Genomic DNA, 21,123 nt, shown 5'->3' with positions numbered 1-21,123 from the left:
GGACAAGTTCGGTGTAGCAGGAGAGAAGAATGTGCACGATTGTTGCGTCCTGGGTCTCTGGTGGAACATTTAGATCCAGGGCGGATGCGATGCGCTCGGGCACCAAGACCATAGGAGGTAATGTAGGCACGTACTTAGGACAATAAGGAAATATCGCACCAAGACCATAGGAGGTAATGTAGGTACGTAGTTAGGACAACGAGGAAATCGCTTTTAGAACTGAATTGTCCTGGAGGCGACGAAGAGTCGGAAACGCAAGCTGTAGGTCCTGTACTGCGCAAGGAAAGTGCTGCTTAAGTCTGCAGCATAGCAGAATGCAGTAAACGTGTAGATGAATCTGTTGAAGAGCAACTGTCGTTAGAGTCCCCTGTAGAATCAGCAGTGCCCTGGCAGCGACGGAGAGCCGGCAGGACAGGCTGTAGAACCCACATGATGTAGTTACTGATGGAGCTGTTAGATAAGTAACGATCGTGGTGCAACATGGTGTAGCAAATGAACATGCAGAGATAATCGCGGTGAAAATCATAACTGTGGCGAGGTTGCAGGCAGCGGTCGACGGCAGGTGGCAGCGGTCCACAGCAGCAGTAGAGGTCCAGTGGGATGCCATGTTGTAGTCCGTCGGGGCTGGGAGGCTGGGTATTATCGTCACTCTCTGGGTCACCAATGTAACGTACGATTATGTTACGTTGTTGGGTAGATTAGTTAGTGATGTCATTAGTGCTAATGAGAGGTGTACTTATCTCATTTAGCTAATGAGTTTGGAGCGAGTATATTATACTCGCTACAACAGCATATAAAAATTTATGAATACGTCTGTGGGGTCGACCGCTGGATGTAATAGACTTGAGTCCAGGACGGGTTGCAGAGAAAGCCTTGTACTCTTCTGGCTCGTTTAAGTTTATAATTTTCCCCGCGACCTCTCGTTCTACCCCTCATCATACAACACTGGTTAACTGGCACTCTTGGAATATCAAAACTTTACTTTTTCTTTTACACAGGTGGGTACAGGAGCAGACAACTGCTGACTCCTGTTAACAAGCTGAGAACTTTCCCATCCCATAGCTCATGGTAAGGCTTACCCACTAGTTTCCCCTGGAATACAACCCACCAATCATTTAACAACAGGTACCCAATTACTGCTTGCTGAACAGATGCGTACAGTTAATTTACTTGGTCATTTATTAATGCTCATATACTTTATAAGTTGCTTACTTTTGGTTTATTCAATAATTATTTTCCTCGTTCTGTTTCGCTCGACCTCAGAAATAATTGTTCTGACTGTAAGTAGGTACATAGATATGTAATATATATGAAGAACTTGTTGGGATAGATATGACGAATAGAGACATTTGTTAGGGAGACAGTCATATACATTGGACTGTGATGCGGGATAATGTTTATAATTTTGTATAATTATGAGAAACTATTACATTAGGTTCAGCTACAAATCGTTCTTAATTGCCATCTACAGAGAGGGCTGTTCTGTCTAATTATGTAAACATATGGGAAGTTTCAGTTCAGCTATTGATATTGTAACAATTTATTACACGAGATTCTTAAACTTTTGTATGAGTGATAAGCGCATTACCAATATCCAATGCTAAAATGTCGCCTTCAGCGTCGAGACGACGTTCTCGATCGAAAATCCGCATTCAGGGATGCTGTCGAAGTTCGCCTTTAATGTAAACAAAAACTTGCAGTAAAAAAAAAAAAGTAATAGTAAAGCTGAGTAGTGACCATAAAGCTTGTCAGAGGTAGGCAATCTGCAGTATGGCCGAGGTAACGACAAGTGACATAGAGTATTGTAGAGTGAGGGAAGGAGGAAGGAGGGAGGGAGGGGAGGCGGTCGTCAATACCGGGGCGGATCTCAGCCGGAGACGACGCGTCCTTTGTTGATGGTTGTGGTGAGTCGGGGCTCCTGGGGTCCTCATGGCTCCTGCCTCACTCATGGCTCTTGCCTCACTCATGGGTCCTGTCCCGCTCATGGCTCTCACTCCAGCTACACCCGGGGCTGTCTGAGGCGCCCTCGTAGTAAATGGGGGTTGAAGATTGCTTCCGCCCACCTTTACCTCACTCACAACATCCAGTCTGAGGCTGGTTTTAGATGGGTTCCTATTATGCCAAGGATATTTTTTACATAGTCTCCCTCGCGTTTTCGGTAAAATTATCAGGTAAATAAGAAGAATCCTTCTAGAGTCATCAATACTCTGAGATTAGTTTTTTTGCACTTCTCATTGAGGCAGTGTCTAATTCTGTTCTGAGCCATTTTTGAAAGTGGATCATATTTTAAAATGTGAAACATTTGGTTATAAGCACCTTCAAGTATAGTGCAAATTATGAACAATAACCGTAGGATGTCAATTTGCTGGATTCGAACCCTAATTTAAAGAGAATCTGTTGGATTTAAACCCAACCAAAGAATTTTCAATTTGATGGGTTACTCTGCTATAGAGATCTAAGAAAATTGTGTATCACTGTCACTGCCCATACTCTGATGGTTAAGTCATCCTGATTTGTACTGTATTTAAATTTCAGTGCTCCAGTGAGTCAGTATAAAAATAATATGCCCCTTGTAGTAACATTCAACTTATAATCTTTTGAATCATTTGATTAGGGTTCTTCATATTCACAATCTCTAGGTTAGGGTTCATATTTACAAACCATAGGTTATGGTTTGTCATATTCAATATCCTTAGATTAGAGTTCATATTATTCTTTAGATTATGAATATGGTGAGTCTTAAGCTGGGATTCACCATATTCACAATCCTTGGGTATAGGAGTCATCATGTTCACAATCCTTGGGTTCGGGTTCATCGTATTCATTTTTCAGAGGGTAAACTCCAAACTCCATATCATTCACAGAGGATCCTGGTAGTACAGTCGGGTTTGTTCTCAACTCGATTGAGAATTCTGGGTTTGAATCCCGGGCGGCACAGAAATGGTTAGGCATGTTTCCTTTCACTTCATGTCCCTGTCCACCTAGCAGTAAATAGGTACCCAGGAGTTAGTCAGCTTGTTGTGGGGTTGCATCCTGGGCGGGGTCAGTAATTCAACCCTGAGGGGGAGGGACCTCGGTATTAGCCTAACATGTACTTTATGTATAACCTGGCTTCCTGTCATCTTCCCACATATAGCGTACACACACACACACACATACATACATACATACATACATACATACATACATACATACATACATACATACATACATACATACTTTCAGCGCCTTAGTGTGGCGATCCAGAGAGGAAATGCTCACTGCATCCATGGTTCCTGCTCGCCTTCTGAGGAGCTGGAGGAGCTCTACAACTTGTGACAAGTAGCTTTGTACCCTGCATACATACCAGAGATCTTACATTGTTGTACAGCCACTAGCATGCATAGTGTTTAAGGCAGGTTCTTAATCCTAATTTTCCCCAGAATACGACCCTCTAAATCGTTTAACAACCAGGTACCCATTCAGTGCTAGGTGAACAGAGGCTACAGTTAAGGATTAGTTCCCAGTCAATCCTCCCGGGCCAGGATCTGAACCCAGGCCAAAACTCAAATGTAGCGTTTTGCTGGGAGCTAGTTAGGAGCCGGTCGGCCGAGCGGACAGCACACTGGACTTGTGATCCTGTGGTCCCAGGTTCGATCCCGGGCGCCGGCGAGAAACAATGGGCAGAGTTTCTTTCACCCTATGCCCCTGTTACCTAGCAGTAAAATAGGTACCTGGGTGTTAGTCAGCTGTCACGGGCTGCTTCCTGGGGGTGGAGGCCTGGTTGAGGACCGGGCCGCGGGGACACTAAAGCCCCGAAATCATCTCAAGATAACCTCAAGAAGATAGCGCCAGGCGAGTGCTTTACCACTGTGCCATGGGGACACCTTGGGTTAGGGTTCATCATATTCAAACTCCTTGGGTTAGGGTTCATCATATTCATAATCCTTAGGTTAGGATTAATCACAACCCTTGGGTTAGGATTAATCACAACCTTACATTAGGATTAATCACAGTCCTTAGGTTAGGATTCATCATATTGACAATCCTTGGGTTAGGATTCATTATATTCACAATCCTTGGGTTCCAAGATTAATGTTTATCATAGTCACAGTTCTTATATTAGGTTCATTATATTCACGACTTATATTTGGATTATCATATTCATAATCCTTGACTTCTTGGTTAATGATCATCATCATTCAAAATCCTTCTGCCCCTAGATTAGAGTTAATTATATTCACAATCCTTAGGTTAGGATCATACTTTTGACAGTCCTTAAGCTTAGGGTTCATATTTTAAATAATTAAGTTGATCCTCATAAAGCACTAATATAGCTCACTTTCCTAAACTAGAGAGCTTTTCCAGCAGCAACTGAATTTATATTGTCAAAAATATGATCTAATTTTGTATAGCCTACTTGTTTTCTTGTAGGCTTGTGTTTAAATATGAATGACAATACTGCAATTTACCTGGTTGATAGGGTTCTGGGAGTTCTTCTACTCCCCGGCCCATGGCCAGGCTTGACTTGTGAGAGTTTGGTCCACCAGGCTGTTGCTTGGAGCAGCCCGCAGGCCCACATAGGGTTCATCATATTCTCCACAGCCCGGTTGGTCCGGAACGTCTTTTAGAAAACAGTCTAGTTTTCTCTTGAAGATGTCCACGGTTGTTCCGGCAATATTTCTGATGCTCGCTGGGAGGACGTTGAACAGCCGCGCACCCCTGATGTTTATACAGTGTTCTCTGATTGTGTCTATGGCACCTCTGCTCTTCAATGGTTCTATTCTGCATTTTCTTCCATATCGTTCACTCAAGCGGCTGGATTATTTTCTTATTAACCCTTGCACTGCTCACCTATTTTCATCAAAAGCGTCTTGGTGCAATTGTCAAGGACATATTTTTGTTATTTTTACAAATGTTCAGGTAAATTTAATGTCAAAATGTTTCCAAAGTCAACTATTTCCATTTCAAAACACAAATAGTAATGAAAACATTAAAAAACATTAAAATATAGCCAAATTAAAAAACAAAAAGCACAACTCTCTGAGCGCCTAAAGGCGCTTTGCGCAGTGCAGTGGTTAAAGCAGCAAACAAAAAAACAAAAAATATTAAGGAACAGAATTTAACATTTTTAGTAATGCATCTAATTAGGCTAGGTTAGATTTGGATAGGTATGCTTGGTTATGAAATTTAATGTATTATTACAGTGGTACCTTCGTTTACGATCGCAGTCAGTTCCCAGAGACTCATTGTCAACCAAAAATTAGTCAACCAAAATGAGTTTTTCCATGAGAAATAATGTAAATTTAATTAATCCATTCCACACCCCCAAAAATATTAACTTAACAATGCATTTTATACCGAATAGCACTAATTTTGTACTAGCTGTAATGCAGCTAATACAGTATGTAAATCTTTCCTTGAATGAGGACTTGTTGGTGTATGGAAGACAGTGAGGAAGAGGGGAGGAGGGGAGGTGAGCTGTTAAGGGGAGTCCTATTCCATTATAACATTAGGCAGTGATGACTTTTCTGGGGTGCTCTCCTACATTTTGCTGCATTCCACTAGGACCTGCTTGTGGCTCACTGCTTGTTTTTCTCACTAAAAGCCTGTCTAGCATCACTTGGTTTTCCCTATGTTGTAACATTTGTCTGAAGTGAGATTCACATTGTCATTAAAAAGGTTAACACAATGGCCTGCTACAGCTTGATTTGGGTGACACTTTTCAGCAAAACTTTGCAGTTCTTCCCATACTGCACAAATTTCCTTAGTAAATGAGGAAAAAACATCCACTACTCTACATCAACAACCCTCATACAGTACCATTTTCATGTTTACGAATGATCTCTTGTTTTTCCTCTATCGTCATCCTCACAACTATTTTCTTAGGTTGAACTTTACCACTGACTTTCTTGGGACTCATGGCGTGATATATAAGAAAAACTTTTATGTTAAAGAAGCAAAGAAGCTGGCAAACAATGAAATTCTTCACAAAGAATTCAAGGGCAGCTGCTGTCGCTACTATGTAGGATAGACTTGTAAACAAACTGAGAATGTCTCGTCCTGCACCCCCAGCACCACGCGCTCGTTCGACCCATACGCGTACAAACAGACGTCGTCTTCCAAGTAAACAGTCGTACTGTACACTGGTTCAAATTATATGATGAATTTGACGTATGCCAAAAAATTTGTACTCTAGGGCAGTCGTCAACTGAGGTTCCACTGTACTTTACAGTATATCCATTTCTCCCCTTCATCATAGCCTTTCCAACTATTTGGGAAAATAATGATGTTTCTTGGTGAGAAACTCGCTCGTTCCTAACCTGATCTAATATGTTTTAATCTAGCTAAATGTTGCACACCCAGAGAAATTTGATTAACAAGAAGAAGCAAGATAGAAGTGAGACGACTCATGATATTGTTCAGCTGATTACAGCATGAAGTCATCTTTACAATTAGTTTATACTTTATCTAAGGATAGTGAATATGCTAGGGCTGTGCTGCTTGGATATAGACCCTAGGAGTTGCGTGCTATCCAAATACAGATTTAGAGAATTTCTAGGTGGTTTATCCTGTATCCTAAAAAATACAATGCCCCATAGATCTGTACTTAAATGGTTGCTTAATTTAAGAACAATTAGTTTGCAATACCCTTTCAAAAATGGAAAGCCTAAAAGTTCATTATTCATTCCACTCTTAATCTTCTTTTGTAATAGTAGTTAAACTTTTAAACAAAATGGAAAAATCCCTACTAATGCTCAGAACAATAATATAATTTAAATTAAGGCTTTACTGTATTAGTTTAGTCAACTAAGAAATTAATTTGTCACCATTGAAAGCCTACAAACACACCTCAGTTTTTTATTTTGAAAAATAAACTCACTGATGCTTATAACATACTAGTACAGTACTGTAATATCCACTTGATATGTGTTGAGTTTAGATTTGGTTCAAATTGGTTAACTTAGGCACCATGGAACCTGCTAAATGTACTACTGAACACTTTGTCACACATCATTTCATTGCTATTCAGTACAATATTGGATAATTTGCTGCGCACATGACTTAAGATGTTGATAGTGACATTCACCGTACCTGATTTAGTTCTTGCTGACAAGTTTATAAAAAATAATACAGTAATAATGTTTTAAATTTTGAGATAGTGAGGAGCTATAACCATTTGGATGTCCCATCCTCTCTATGGGGAAAATGGTTGTGAATCAATCACTCGCCCTCCACAAAAGCACCCACATACACCCACCACACTCACCACATCCCACACCTACCACACCCACCACATCCCACACCCACCACATTCCACACCCACCACATCCCACACCCACCACATCCCACACCCACCACATCCCACACCCACTATGTCCCACACCCACCACGTCCCACACCCACCACGTCCCACACCCACCACGTCCCACACCCACCACGTCCCACACCCACCACGTCCCACACCCCACCACGTCCCACACTCCACCACGTCCCACACTCACCACATCCCACACTCCACCACGTCCCACACTCACCACATCCCACACTCACCACATCCCACACCCACCACATTCCACATTCACCACATCCCACACTCACCACATCCCACACTCACCACATCCCACCACATCCCACACTCACCATATCCCAGACCCCCACACATGCATCCCACACCCACCTACACATGCACCCCACACCCACTTACACATGCACCCCACACCCACCCACACATGCACCCCACACCCACCCACACCCACCCATGCATGCACCACACACCCACCCATACATGCACTCCACACCCACCCATGTATGCACCCCACACCCACAACATCCCACACTCACCCACAGACATCCCACACTCACCCTCACACATCCAAAACCACCACACACCCACCCCCTACACACTCACTTGCACATATACATCCATGACATTGCACACTCACCCACACACATTCACCTCACACCCACCCACATTCACCTCACACCCACCCACATTCACCCCATACCCACCCACACATATGCACTCCACACATATGCACTCCACACATATGCACTCCACACATATGCACTCCACACCTACCAACACATGTACCCCACACCCCACACTTACACATACACACTCCACACTCGCACCACATACCACACTCACCCACACCCACGACATCCCAGACAGTCTCTCCCGTCTTACCCCTCTTTCCAACACTCCCTACCCTGGAACTAGCCACCTCAACATCTCCCATTCTCTGCGCCTTGACCTACTACTACGGTATGACCCGATGCCTGACTGCATTATCCTGCGAAATCTTTGTTTATCCAAATTCTTATTTGGATATGATGAAGTTTTTATCCGGCCTCAAAAACTGCCGGATAACCCAAAGATTCGGAAAAGTGGGCTTCGGATAAGCGAACTTATACAGTATCATGTTCAGACTATTGGTCATGGGGTTTTCTTACCTCTGATTTATGCTTAATGGAATTGTCTCTTATGTTCCTTTGCTTGGGTGTTCAGGATACCTGACTGCCTGATAGGCTAGGCAGCCTATTTAATTGCCTTATCACTCCTGGCAGTGCTATGCTGGTGTCCTTAATCTCCTGTTTCATCTGTTCTGCAGTCCAGGCAATTCGTTCCCTTCTCTTCAAAGGATACCTGATTAACTAGGCTGTGACTCATACATCAGGCTGCGAGTAGCCGCATCGAACAGCCTGGTTGACCAAACCACCAACCAGAAGGACTGATCAGAGACTGGGCCTTGGGATGTTGATCCTTGGAATCATTGACAGGTAATTACTACCTTAGGAAGTAATGGAATATGATTGCTCAGAAATTAGCCTTATTGAGTTAATATAAAATCACCTTTCTGATAACACATTCAATTAATCCCAGTCCGTTCATTTTATGCCTTTCCTATGTGCAGTGTTAAATATTTGTGTCGAGAAGTATTTGTGACAACTCAGGGTCTGGGAACCTGGAAGTGTCTATGGTGTTGCTATATGGTGGCAGTCAGTTCTGGTGGCTAAGCAGAGCAACTGACAGTTTGTGAACCCTCTCTTAGCAGTCAATTGTGATACCAAGGTAAGTTTTGGAATGGCTTTAAAATTTTATGAGTCACTCAGTTATTCTGGGTTTTATGGAGTTTGTATTCAGTAACTATACCAAGCACTGTTACTGGCATGGCAGGAATGTTGAGAAAATTAACAGTGGCATTGTTGCCAGAATATCCTGCCTTATGACCAAACAACAACACAAGATGGAGAAGCAATGACATTTAGGTCCGTCCTGGACCTTGCCTGACTGAATGATTCTGGTCATATAGCTCTTTAGACCTTTACCTTAGGCAGCAGCTAAATTATTCTGGTCTCAGGAAGGTGCTTTTCTTATTAACTTAAAGCCTTTGTCACACATTTTTTTTAATAGGTCATATTTCAAGGTTAATATAGCTCACTCATTGGAGCATATTACTAAATAATATGCAAATAGGAAGTGAAATTATTTCCTTGTCTTACAGAAAATGTAACATTTAGATAATTACAGGGTACCCAGGATAAACTTACTATTACATGGCAATGTAGCATATCATGTGTTTTTCAAAGTACAAAAGGAAAGGTAGTTTGCTTTTGTATACAGTATTCTCTCTCTTTGTACAAATTATTTATGTTTGCTTGCAGGAAACATCAGCAACCATCTGGGAATTTTCACAGCCTGAACACAACATGGATCTTTCAGAATATCAAGAGCAGTCTCAAACAAGTGAGAAACCATATGAGTGCATAAACTGTGGGAAAACATTTGCAAAGAATAGTGATCTTAAAAGGCATATAATGATTCATACGGGTGAACGACCCTATGTTTGTGAAGTTTGTGGAATGGGTTTTATTGAAAAAGTGAAATTAACTGTTCATATGCGACATCACACAGGTGAAAGACCCTTCGAATGTGAAGAATGTGGTAAAACCTTTATTAAGAAAAGTGATTTGAAATATCATAGTAAAACTCATTCAGGAGAAAAGAATTTTATTTGTAATGAATGTGGTAAAGGATTCCTGAAAAACAGTGACCTTAAGAGGCATGCAAGACTACACACAAGTGATTACCATGAACAAATTCAAGCAAGTGAGAAGCCTTTTGAATGTGTAGCATGTGGAAAAGCTTTTGCGAAGAATAGTGATTTGAAAAGACACGTAATGATTCATTCTGGTGAGCGACCTTTTGTATGTGAAGTTTGCGGAGCAGGCTTCATAGAAAGAGTGAAGCTTACTGTCCACATGAGACATCATACAGGAGAAAGACCTTTTGAATGCACAGAATGTGATAAAGCCTTTATTAAGAAAAGTGATTTAAAAAATCATTACAAAACCCATTTTGGAGAGAAGAGTTTTATTTGTAATGAATGTGGCAAAGGATTTCTTAAAAACAGTGAGCTTAAGAGGCACACCAGAATTCATACAGGTGATAAACCATTTGTATGTGAGTTTTGTCCTGCATGTTTTTCAGAAAGTGGGAAGCTAAAGAAACATACTATTGTGCACACAGGTGAAAAGTCATTTGCTTGTGATGAATGTGGGAAGAGGTTTGCCCAAAACTCAGATCTGAATAGACATATGAGAGTTCACACTGGAGAAAGACCATATGTTTGTGAAATATGTAATCATAACTTTAGCCAAAGACATATTTATAAGGACCACATGAAACATCATGTGCCAATGGTTGCTCCAGAAGAAACTACTGAAGGAGAACAGTTAGACAATCCTAGTATAGCATTGTCTCCTATAATAAATATGATTTTCAATCCAGCTGGTGGTACACATGCAGATCAAGACATACTCAGTTTTGGGCAGAGCTCTGCTTCAGAGGGTCATGAAGTATCAGAAGTTACTGATTCCTCTAACTTCTTGCAAGTAAATGTAAATGTCAAAGATGAAGTGATCTGCATTAATCCTGACAATATCGAGTGTAAAACAGACGTTAATGTTAAAGATGAAGTGATGGATGCTAATAATGATGGTGGCTTGCATCAAAATGACTTCAATGCTTAAATTATATTTATAAATTATTATGTATATATTTTGTAATTTGTATGGATTATGTCATACTTCGAGCAAGAATACATTAATGCCAGTACCGTACATGTAAACTGATCATAATAATTATGAATGTAGAAAAGTAGGGGTTTCATGTGTTTGGCTCTGAATACATACTGGTGAATGCAACTCCAAATTCATGGTTTCATCACACTATTTTCACACATGTTGTATGATATACCCAAATGAGGCTGAAAATATTAATCAGTGATCAATAATACTATAGTATATTGAATTATGAATAACTATAATCATTGAATTATATATATACTGTATATCTATCATTCACTTCGGCACTAGGAGACTCGAACCACATCACACTGTGGGTCGGCGGTTCAAGTCTCCTAGTGCCTCTGCAAATGATGTGTTTATTTCCACGATAATGTGGTACACAATTTATATAATGTGAGTGTGGATCACCAATTCCTGTGTGCTTAAGAGGGAGGCGGGGAAAGTATAAAATTGTGCAGGGGTTTCATGCTTCTGAAATATTTCCTATTGAGCCTCTCAAGCTCAGTGGAAGAGCTTCCGTCTCACACCGTTAGGACACAGTGGGGTTGGCGGTTCCAGTCTCCTAATGCCTAAGTGGAAGAAATTGTTATTTCCACAATAGTGCGGTTGACAAATAAATAAATATATATATATATATATACTATAATATATATATATATATATATATATATATATATATATATATATATATATATATATATATATATATATATATATATATATATATATATATATATATATATATATATATATATATATATACAGACACACACACACACACACACACACATAAAAAAGGCTTTCGACAGAGTTCCACATAAGAGGTTGTTCTGGAAACTGGAAAATATTGGAGGGGTGACAGGTAAGCTTCTATCATGGATGAAAAATTTTCTGACTGATAGAAAAATGAGGGCAGTAATCAGAGGCAATGTATCGGAATGGAGAAATGTCACAAGTGGAGTACCACAGGGTTCAGTTCTTGCACCAGTGATGTTTATTGTGTACATAAATGATCTACCAGTTGGTATACAGAATTATATGAACATGTTTGCTGATGATGCTAAGATAATAGGAAGGATAAGAAATTTAGATGATTGTCATGCCCTTCAAGAAGACCTGGACAAAATAAGTATATGGAGCACCACTTGGCAAATGGAATTTAATGTTAATAAATGTCATGTTATGGAATGTGGAATAGGAGAACATAGACCCCACACAACCTATATATTATGTGAGAAATCTTTAAAGAATTCTGATAAAGAAAGAGATCTAGGAGTGGTTCTAGATAGAAAACTATCACCTGAGGACCACATAAAGAATATTGTGCAAGGAGCCTATGCTATGCTTTCTAACTTCAGAATTGCATTTAAATACATGGATGGCGATATACTAAAGAAATTGTTCATGACTTTTGTTAGGCCAAAGCTAGAATATGCAGCTGTTGTGTGGTGCCCATATCTTAAGAAGCACATCAACAAACTGGAAAAGGTGCAAAGACATGCTACTAAGTGGCTCCCAGAACTGAAGGGCAAGAGCTACGAGGAGAGGTTAGAAGCATTAAATATGCCAAAACTAGAAGACAGAAGAAAAAGAGGTGATATGATCACTACATACAAAATAGTTACAGGAATTGATAAAATCGACAGGGAAGACTTCCTGAGACCTGGAATTTCAAGAACAAGAGGTCATAGATTTAAACTAGCTAAACACAGATGCCGAAGAAATATAAGAAAATTCACCTTCACAAATAGAGTGGTAGACGGTTGGAACAAGTTAAGTGAGAAGGTGGTGGAGGCCAAGACCGTCAGTAGTTTCAAAGCGTTATATGACAAAGAGTGCTGGGAAGACGGGACACCACGAGCGTAGCTCTCATCCTGTAACTACACTTAGGTAATTACACTTAGGTAATTACACACACACACACACACACACACACACCTAAAGGTGAAGGAAATAATGACTGCCAATCCACAAGAAGTTGACATAATAGCACTAGAGATCTGCTATGAGGATGATAAACTAATGATGATAAATGCATATAGTCCACCGCCAAGCAGCACATGGTCAAAGGAGGAGCTTGATAGTAAACGTGAAGGTCTTATAACAATAATGAGAGAGATTATAGCGAGAGCGGATAACGATAGATCACGACTGTTGATAGTCGGTGACTTCAACTTGAAATCCATAGACTGGGAAGCATATGAAGCTAAAACAGAAGATTTTTGGACCTGTAAATTTGTAGACCTCATCCTGGAAACATTCTTGTATCAACATGTTAAACAAGCTACGAGGATGAGGGAAGGGGACGTTCCCTCCATGCTAGATTTGATATTTACCAGGAAGGAGGAAGAGATATTTGACATTCAGTACCTTCCTCCCTTGGGTAAAAGTGACCATGTCTTTTTGGGAATAAAGTATGCAATGCGTTATAAGCTGGAAGAAAATAAGGAGGTTGAAGCAGTTGAAAAACCAGACTTCAGGAGAGGACATTATGGTGACCTTAGAAATTTTTTTAGTGAGTATAATTGGACAGACTTGATGCTAGGCAAGGAAGTGAATGAGATGTATGGCAAGTTTTGTGAAATATATGATAAAGGCACAAAAAAATTTATACCAAAACAGAGATGCAGAACTAGGAAACAGGATTGGTTCAATAGAAATTGCGAGAGGGCTAGAGACCGAAAGACACAAAAATGGAATCAATACAGGAAGAGGCCGAACCCCCAAACATACCAGCGATACAAAGATGCGAGAAACAACTACACGGCAGTGAGGAGAGAGGCAGAAAGAAATTTTGAAAAAGGGATTGCGGACAAATGTAAAACAGAACCAGGTCTATTCTATAAATTCATAAACAACAAATTGCAGGTAAAGGATAATATTCAGAGGTTGAAAATGGGAAATAGATTCACGGAAGATGAAAAGGAAATGTGTGAAACACTAAACGAAAAGTTCCAAAGTGTGTTTGTACAAAATGAAATCTTTAGGGAACCAGATACAATAAGAATTCCAGAGAACAACATAGAACACATAGAGGTGTCTAGAGACGAAGTGGAAAAAATGCTCAAGGAGCTCGGTAAGAACAAAGCAGCTGGCCCAGATGGCGTTTCACCATGGGTTCTGAGAGAATGTGCATCTGAGCTCAGCATTCCACTTCACCTGATCTTTCAGGCATCCCTGTGTACAGGAATCGTAGCAGACGGGTGGAAACAGGCTAACATAGTTCCAATCTACAAAAGTGGCAGCAGGGAAGACCCCCTCAATTATAGACCTGTATCATTGACAAGTGTAATAGTGAAAGTATTGGAAAAACTAATCAAAACTAAATGGGTAGAACACCTAGAGAGAAATGATATAATATCAGACAGACAGTATGGTTTTCGATCTGGAAGATCCTGTGTATCGAATTTACTCAGTTTCTATGATCGAGCCACAGAGATATTACAGGAAAGAGATGGTTGGGTTGACTGCATCTATCTGGACCTAAAAAAGGCTTTCGACAGAGTTCCACATAAGAGGTTGTTCTGGAAACTGGAAAATATTGGAGGGGTGACAGGTAAGCTTCTATCATGGATGAAAAATTTTCTGACTGATAGAAAAATGAGGGCAGTAATCAGAGGCAATGTATCAGAATGGAGAAATGTCACAAGTGGAGTACCACAGGGTTCAGTTCTTGCACCAGTGATGTTTATTGTGTACATAAATGATCTACCAGTTGGTATACAGAATTATATGAACATGTTTGCTGATGATGCTAAGATAATAGGAAGGATAAGAAATTTAGATGACTGTCATGCCCTTCAAGAAGACCTGGACAAAATAAGTATATGGAGCACCACTTGGCAAATGGAATTTAATGTTAATAAATGTCATGTTATGGAATGTGGAATAGGAGAACATAGACCCCACACAACCTATATATTATGTGAGAAATCTTTAAAGAATTCTGATAAAGAAAGAGATCTAGGAGTGGTTCTAGATAGAAAACTATCACCTGAGGACCACATAAAGAATATTGTGCAAGGAGCCTATGCTATGCTTTCTAACTTCAGAATTGCATTTAAATACATGGATGGCGATATACTAAAGAAATTGTTCATGACTTTTGTTAGGCCAAAGCTAGAATATGCAGCTGTTGTGTGGTGCCCATATCTTAAGAAGCACATCAACAAACTGGAAAAGGTGCAAAGACATGCTACTAAGTGGCTCCCAGAACTGAAGGGCAAGAGCTACGAGGAGAGGTTAGAAGCATTAAATATGCCAAAACTAGAAGACAGAAGAAAAAGAGGTGATATGATCACTACATACAAAATAGTTACAGGAATTGATAAAATCGACAGGGAAGACTTCCTGAGACCTGGAATTTCAAGAACAAGAGGTCATAGATTTAAACTAGCTAAACACAGATGCCGAAGAAATATAAGAAAATTCACCTTCGCAAATAGAGTGGTAGACGGTTGGAACAAGTTAAGTGAGAAGGTGGTGGAGGCCAAGACCGTCAGTAGTTTCAAAGCATTATATGACAAAGAGTGCTGGGAAGACGGGACACCACGAGCGTAGCTCTCATCCTGTAACTACACTTAGGTAATTACACTTAGGTAATTACACACACACACACACACATACAGTATATACACATACATACATACATATACATATAGTGGTACAGTACCTTCATTTTCTAACTGAATCCGTTCCCAGAGACGGTTCGACAATTGAAAATGTGAAAACCGAAACGAATTTCCCATAAGAGATAATGTAGATTGAATTAATTCATTCTGTACATCCAAAAATATTAACTAAAAAAAATACATTTTATACATACTACTACTCATATTTTGTACTACAATATGTATAAGTATATCTTACCTTTATTGAGGACTCTTGTTGGCATATGGAAGATGGTGAGTGAGGAGGGGGGAGGAGGAGAGGTGTTAGTATTTGGAAGGGGGAGTCCCCTTCCATTATAACATCAGGCAGTGATGACATTTCTGGGGTACTCTCTCTCCTACGTTTTGCAGGCATACCACAAGGACCTGGTTGTGGGTCGCTGCTTGCTTGTTTTACTAAGAATCTGTCTATAGACACTTGTTTTTCCCCATGCCTCACAACACTATGAATAACAATTCTTTTTCTAAATTTCTCAAACCATCCCCTGCTCGCCTTAAATGCTTTCATATCTGCATCACTCATTCCAGAGGTTTTCTTTATAAAATCTTCATGCAATAGCCTTGATTTTTCACAAATGATGGCTTTGAAATGCGTTCAGAGACCCATGGCATGATATATAATAAGAACGTTTATGTCTAGAAACCAAAAAAGCACAAAAACAATTAAATTCCTCACAAAGAATTCAAGTACGGTCATCACTAGGTGGGAGACACTGGTAAACTGAGGCGGGCCTTGCCCGCACCGTCCCATATGTGCAACAACAAGCTCAGAGACGTGAGGCAAACCTCGAATACCGACTTAAATTTTACGAAGAAATTGAGCTCGAAAATCAAAAATTAAAAAAAAGAGGGGCATTAAAAAACCGAGGTTCCACTGTACAGTATATATTTATTTATATATATATATTTATGTATTTATTTATTTATTTTTTACTTTGCTCTGATGAAGGCAAATTAGCCGAAAACGCATTAAGCATTCTCTCTTTTTCAAATGTAGTTTTTCAGCATAATTGGATCAGTGTTTTTGTGATTATTTTTGCATATTTATATATATATATACATACACACAAGTATACTGTATATATAATACACACATGCATACATATATCATAGCTGCTCAAGTGCTTAATTTTCAAGGCTAGAGCACTGAAGAGTAGTAACAGACATTGCTTACTACAGTATGCCTATGATAGTGTAATAGAATATGGTTATAACAATTTAGTATGGATTGGTGACCTATCACTTCTGGGTAAGTGTATGTAGATGATACTATGCTTATAAAGAATATATATTTATAATAGAAAATTTAATATATTTGTTAAGAAATTTAGATTTACCAATATATAGCATCTGTTTTTAACCATGCAGTTATAATTATGAATTCAGGCATCAGTTTACTTCAATAAACACAAATAAAAAATAGTATCCATAAACAATTTCATGTCTCAATATACAGTATAACAATGTTCAGTTCTAAACACTGTATTAATATACAGAATCATGGTTTATGTTTTTGTACCAATAATATGAAGAAACTGGCGTGTATAATATTAATTAATTAAGAAATAGTCCTAGTCATTAGGTTACTTAAATTGGTAACTACAGTATCAGTTATGAAATTATTGAAAACTATGAACATCATATTAGTGACACCATCAATATTTCTCATTGAACCATAATTTTTTATGTACACAAAGCATGATTTGAGAATCTAGGACCAGTTGTTATTAAAACATAGTTGTAATCTCCAATTGTCTTTACAAAAATAGGAACATTACTGATTAATTACAGATAAATACTGTATCATATAAGCAATTAGAATATTAGTTTTTATTTTTCAATATAATCTCATTAAGATGAAAATGTTGTTACATATACAGTACCAGTAGCAATGTTTAACAGAGTAATCATATCATTGGTGTGGATACATGCGATAACATAGTCAACATGTCACTGCCATATGTGCATGCAACACTTGAAGTATATCTTGCAACATTTCCAAATGCATCATGCATCACCAGTTTGCTAGTGGTGTTAACTATCTGGAATTACAATGCTTGCAAATATACGACTAAATAAATGCTCGATTGTATTGTAAATATAGATGTTCAGGCAGAGCATCCTTTCCTATTTTCAACCATTCAAAATGCTGCTAGGTAAAATATAATAGGCCTGTAAAAAAAATATCATGCAAATATACTTATGTGAGTGCTTGAGATATCTGCTGTGTTTAGATCATATCATGGGAGAGCCCTCTTGTGACTCCTTGAAGCTACTATAATAGTACCAAACTTCAAGATGCCATCATTCAATGGAGTTCTTATTCTTATTTCTGGGGACCACGAGCCAGAACCTGGCCCCTCATAAAGGTGCAGGGAACGGTGGCATGTATGAAAAAAATTTGTAAACTTAAATATGATGGCACCACCAAGGGAAGGCATCCAGAAAGTCAGTGAGAGAAAACAGACCACTGTTTGGTTAGAAATGAGACTGCAGCCTCAAAACAGCCAAAAGAACTCCCCCAACAATGTAAATAAACCATCAAAAATAAGTGAAACTAGCTCAAGTTACTTCAACCCCCACCTACCCCTTCCTCATTTGGGGAAAGGAGGGAGGCAGACTAGGTCAACACATCACCAGTTCTTATGCTGATGTGTATTGTGCCTGGACACCATCTTAGTTTGCTCTGGCTCTAGTCAAGTTTGCTTTGGCTCCAGTCTTGGGCCAAGTGGTGTCTTGCCTTCTTTAGGAGGGAAGAAAGGGAATTTTAGGCTGTCCAGGGACCACGAGCCAGAACCTGGCCCCCTCAGAGAGGCACGAGGAGCAATGGCCTATAGAAGGGTACATGTGTTTAGAGCATTCTATGTCTGCCATCGACCGGGCCGGGCATCTAGAAAGGTAAGCTCCTCAAAACAAACCCCTATTCTGGCTAAAACTACTACTGAAAGCTAACGAATGGGACAGAACTAACCAAATAAAAACCGAGCAAATGAGCATGACATTACACTTACCGCGCCTGTGCAGCTCCCCCTTTCCCCGAGTGGGGGAAAGGAGAGCCCCAGATCCCTTGCGCCGGCTATCCATCTGTCAGTTCTCGGCTGATGTGATGAGGCTCGGTCATGTGGCTCCAGCTCCTGATTCTCTATGTTGTGCTGTGCCCAGTGTCCAGTACTGCTCTTACGGTGGTGTGTACCTGTGAGTAATATTCACAGGTACTCGGGCTGCATGTGCTTAGGGTTCCGTTCCCTGAGTGCCCTCTTAAGTACCGCCCTTGGGGCTTGGGGTTATCTTCCGCAAGTCACCTTGAAGGTCTACCTCTGTTGGTCTTTTGCTGCTCAGTAACTGATCGCCCTGGGAGTGTTGGGGGAGGGGGGGTTCCTTCTCCCTTGTTTACCTTGGGGGGAAAGTCATAGTTTTTGTACTGGTAGGGGTGCGGGGGTACTGTGCAGCTAGTTTCACCTATTACAGCGGCCGGCTCTGTACCTTCTGGGTATGTTGTCCTCTTGCGGGGGTTATTCTTTTCATTTTTGTTTGCTGGGTGGGGGGGGTCCACTTTTGTTCCCCGGCCCCCCCCCCTGTTATATTAGAGTCTTGACCTCCTGTTTTTCGGTGGTACCCCCCCCCCTGCTCGGCCCCCATGAGTGGACACATCCCAGGGATTCAGCTTTAGAAGTTTGTTTGGTAGACTTGGGCACCGGTTAGCAGTACCCTGTCTGGGCTTACCCTTAGTGAAAACAGTCTTAGGGCCCTGGGAAACCCTGCTGGGGTACAAGGGTGTCCGATGGATGTGACCCCTGGGTCCCCTCTTGCCTTGTGCGAGTTTGAAGATTTCTCTGTCCCCTTGTCTCGGGGCGACGCTCATTGTTTTTGCCTCTGTCATGCTGCCTGTTTTGTTGGTGACACCTTTGACCCTGAGTCCTGTGAGCATTGTTGCTTGTTTGTGACTCAATTCACCCTATCAACTGATGACATTCTATGGGTGCAGGCAGCTCAAGCTTTGCATGCTAGGTATAAGTTGCTGCAACATGCTAGGTTGATGGCTGCCCCGGAAGCCCCGAGACTGCCCCATTTTGCTTATAGTGACCTATACTTGGGGGTTTTGGTCGTTTCAGCCTTGGTTCAGTTCACACCCCCTCGTTTTTCCCCTGTTGTGGTTCATTCTGTCCCCTTACCCCCCCGTCTCCCTTGCTTTCGGCTCTGAAGCATCTGAGGGCTTCGGGGTCGGGGCGGGGTTTAGAGAATTCTGAGACTCGGGCAGTTTCGTGGATTGCTCTTTCCAGGATAGCGACAGAGGCATTCGAGTCTGTTCCTCCAGCCGTGGCGACGGGGTCTGACCAGTAGGCCCCCATTCTTCCTGCTTTTCCGGCTGCCCCAGCTTTTTTTCTTGTAAGGCCGGGGCTTTGGAGGATGACTTGTCCCCGGGGGTCTAATGTGGAGGTTCCTGGGGTTGAGGAGGGGTTGACTTGGGGCCTTGGGCCCCTGCTAGACCCCGACAGGGTTTTCTAACCCTCAGAGCAGGGCTTTTTGTTACAAAGAGTGCAGTTTCCTCTTCCCCTCTCTGCATACGAGTTGGATTTGGGTTCGACCCCTTCCCGGGTTTGGTTCTGTATCCCTTTGGATCCTTCAGTTCCGTCCTTTTGGAAGTTTTTCGGCTTCCCACGTCTCGCTTACTGATGTGCTGGCGGCCACTGTGGCTTACCTCCTGCACGACTGGAGTTTACCTCTATAATGGATCCATTATCCTTCAGGTTTGGGTCTTCGTCTCCATACTGGGTTCATTATGAGGTTCCGGAGTTGTCCTGGCTTGTGGACTGCACGTTGTTGTCATTGGATGCTTGGAGTATGTTCTGTCGTACCTGCATGCTTTAGTGATGAGAGGCGTTGACGGTGGTCCAAGTTTACCTGGGGGGGGGGGGGGACTTCTAGCACTTCAATGCGTGATTGTTCACCCCTGTCCTTCTGTGGGATGTTGGTGTGGTTCAGCTTCACGCGCAGGTTCACTCCCTGTCGGCTGTGCTTGTGGCTGAGGACTTGTGCACTTGTGGCTTGTTGGCCTCGGTCTTGCGTTTCTTTTCCCTCCTGGAGCTGTCTTTGGATTAGCTTGCAGATAATGTAGGGATGCTTGGGGTCGTTCCTGGGTCTGGTGCTTTGGTCTCGGCGGCTCATGCTTTGTCTGTTTTTTTCCGCCGATCCTGGGGGGATGTGGTGTCATGGTTTTTCACTGCGCATCTCGCATGTCGGCAGGTTGTGCTCGCTTCCTCTTTGGAATCTGCTTGGGCCCTGGCTCTTAAGAGTTTCTTCACCTTTTTGTCCTTTACTTTTTGCAGAGCCTGCAGTTGTGCAGTGTCTGCAGGCAGCCTCGGTTAGTTGTCCTCCGAGG

General features: G+C 41.2%; 1 protein-coding gene across 5 annotated transcripts; it reads left to right on the top strand.

The window, feature by feature from the left end:
• The first annotated feature begins 1,602 nt into the window (after positions 1-1,602).
• On the top strand, positions 1,603-11,488 carry LOC123760606 (gastrula zinc finger protein XlCGF26.1). 5 transcript variants are annotated; one of them, XM_045746319.2, is made up of 2 exons: positions 1,603-1,754; positions 9,649-11,488. In XM_045746319.2, the coding sequence occupies exon 2, from the start codon at positions 9,694-9,696 to the stop codon at positions 11,014-11,016; it is 1,323 nt and encodes a 440-aa protein (XP_045602275.1). In that variant the 5' UTR covers positions 1,603-1,754; positions 9,649-9,693; the 3' UTR covers positions 11,017-11,488. The 5 variants fall into 5 exon arrangements, with proteins under 5 accessions (XP_045602275.1, XP_045602272.1, XP_045602273.1 ...); XM_045746316.2 differs by having other exon boundaries at positions 1,629-1,779; XM_045746317.2 differs by lacking the exon at positions 1,603-1,754 and adding an exon at positions 1,821-1,904.
• The last annotated feature ends 9,635 nt before the right edge of the window (positions 11,489-21,123 follow it).

This window comes from Procambarus clarkii, chromosome 21 (genome assembly GCF_040958095.1).
Source record: "Procambarus clarkii isolate CNS0578487 chromosome 21, FALCON_Pclarkii_2.0, whole genome shotgun sequence".
Taxonomy (NCBI): Eukaryota; Metazoa; Arthropoda; class Malacostraca; order Decapoda; family Cambaridae; genus Procambarus; species Procambarus clarkii.
This window is presented reverse-complemented; position numbering and strand designations above follow the sequence as displayed.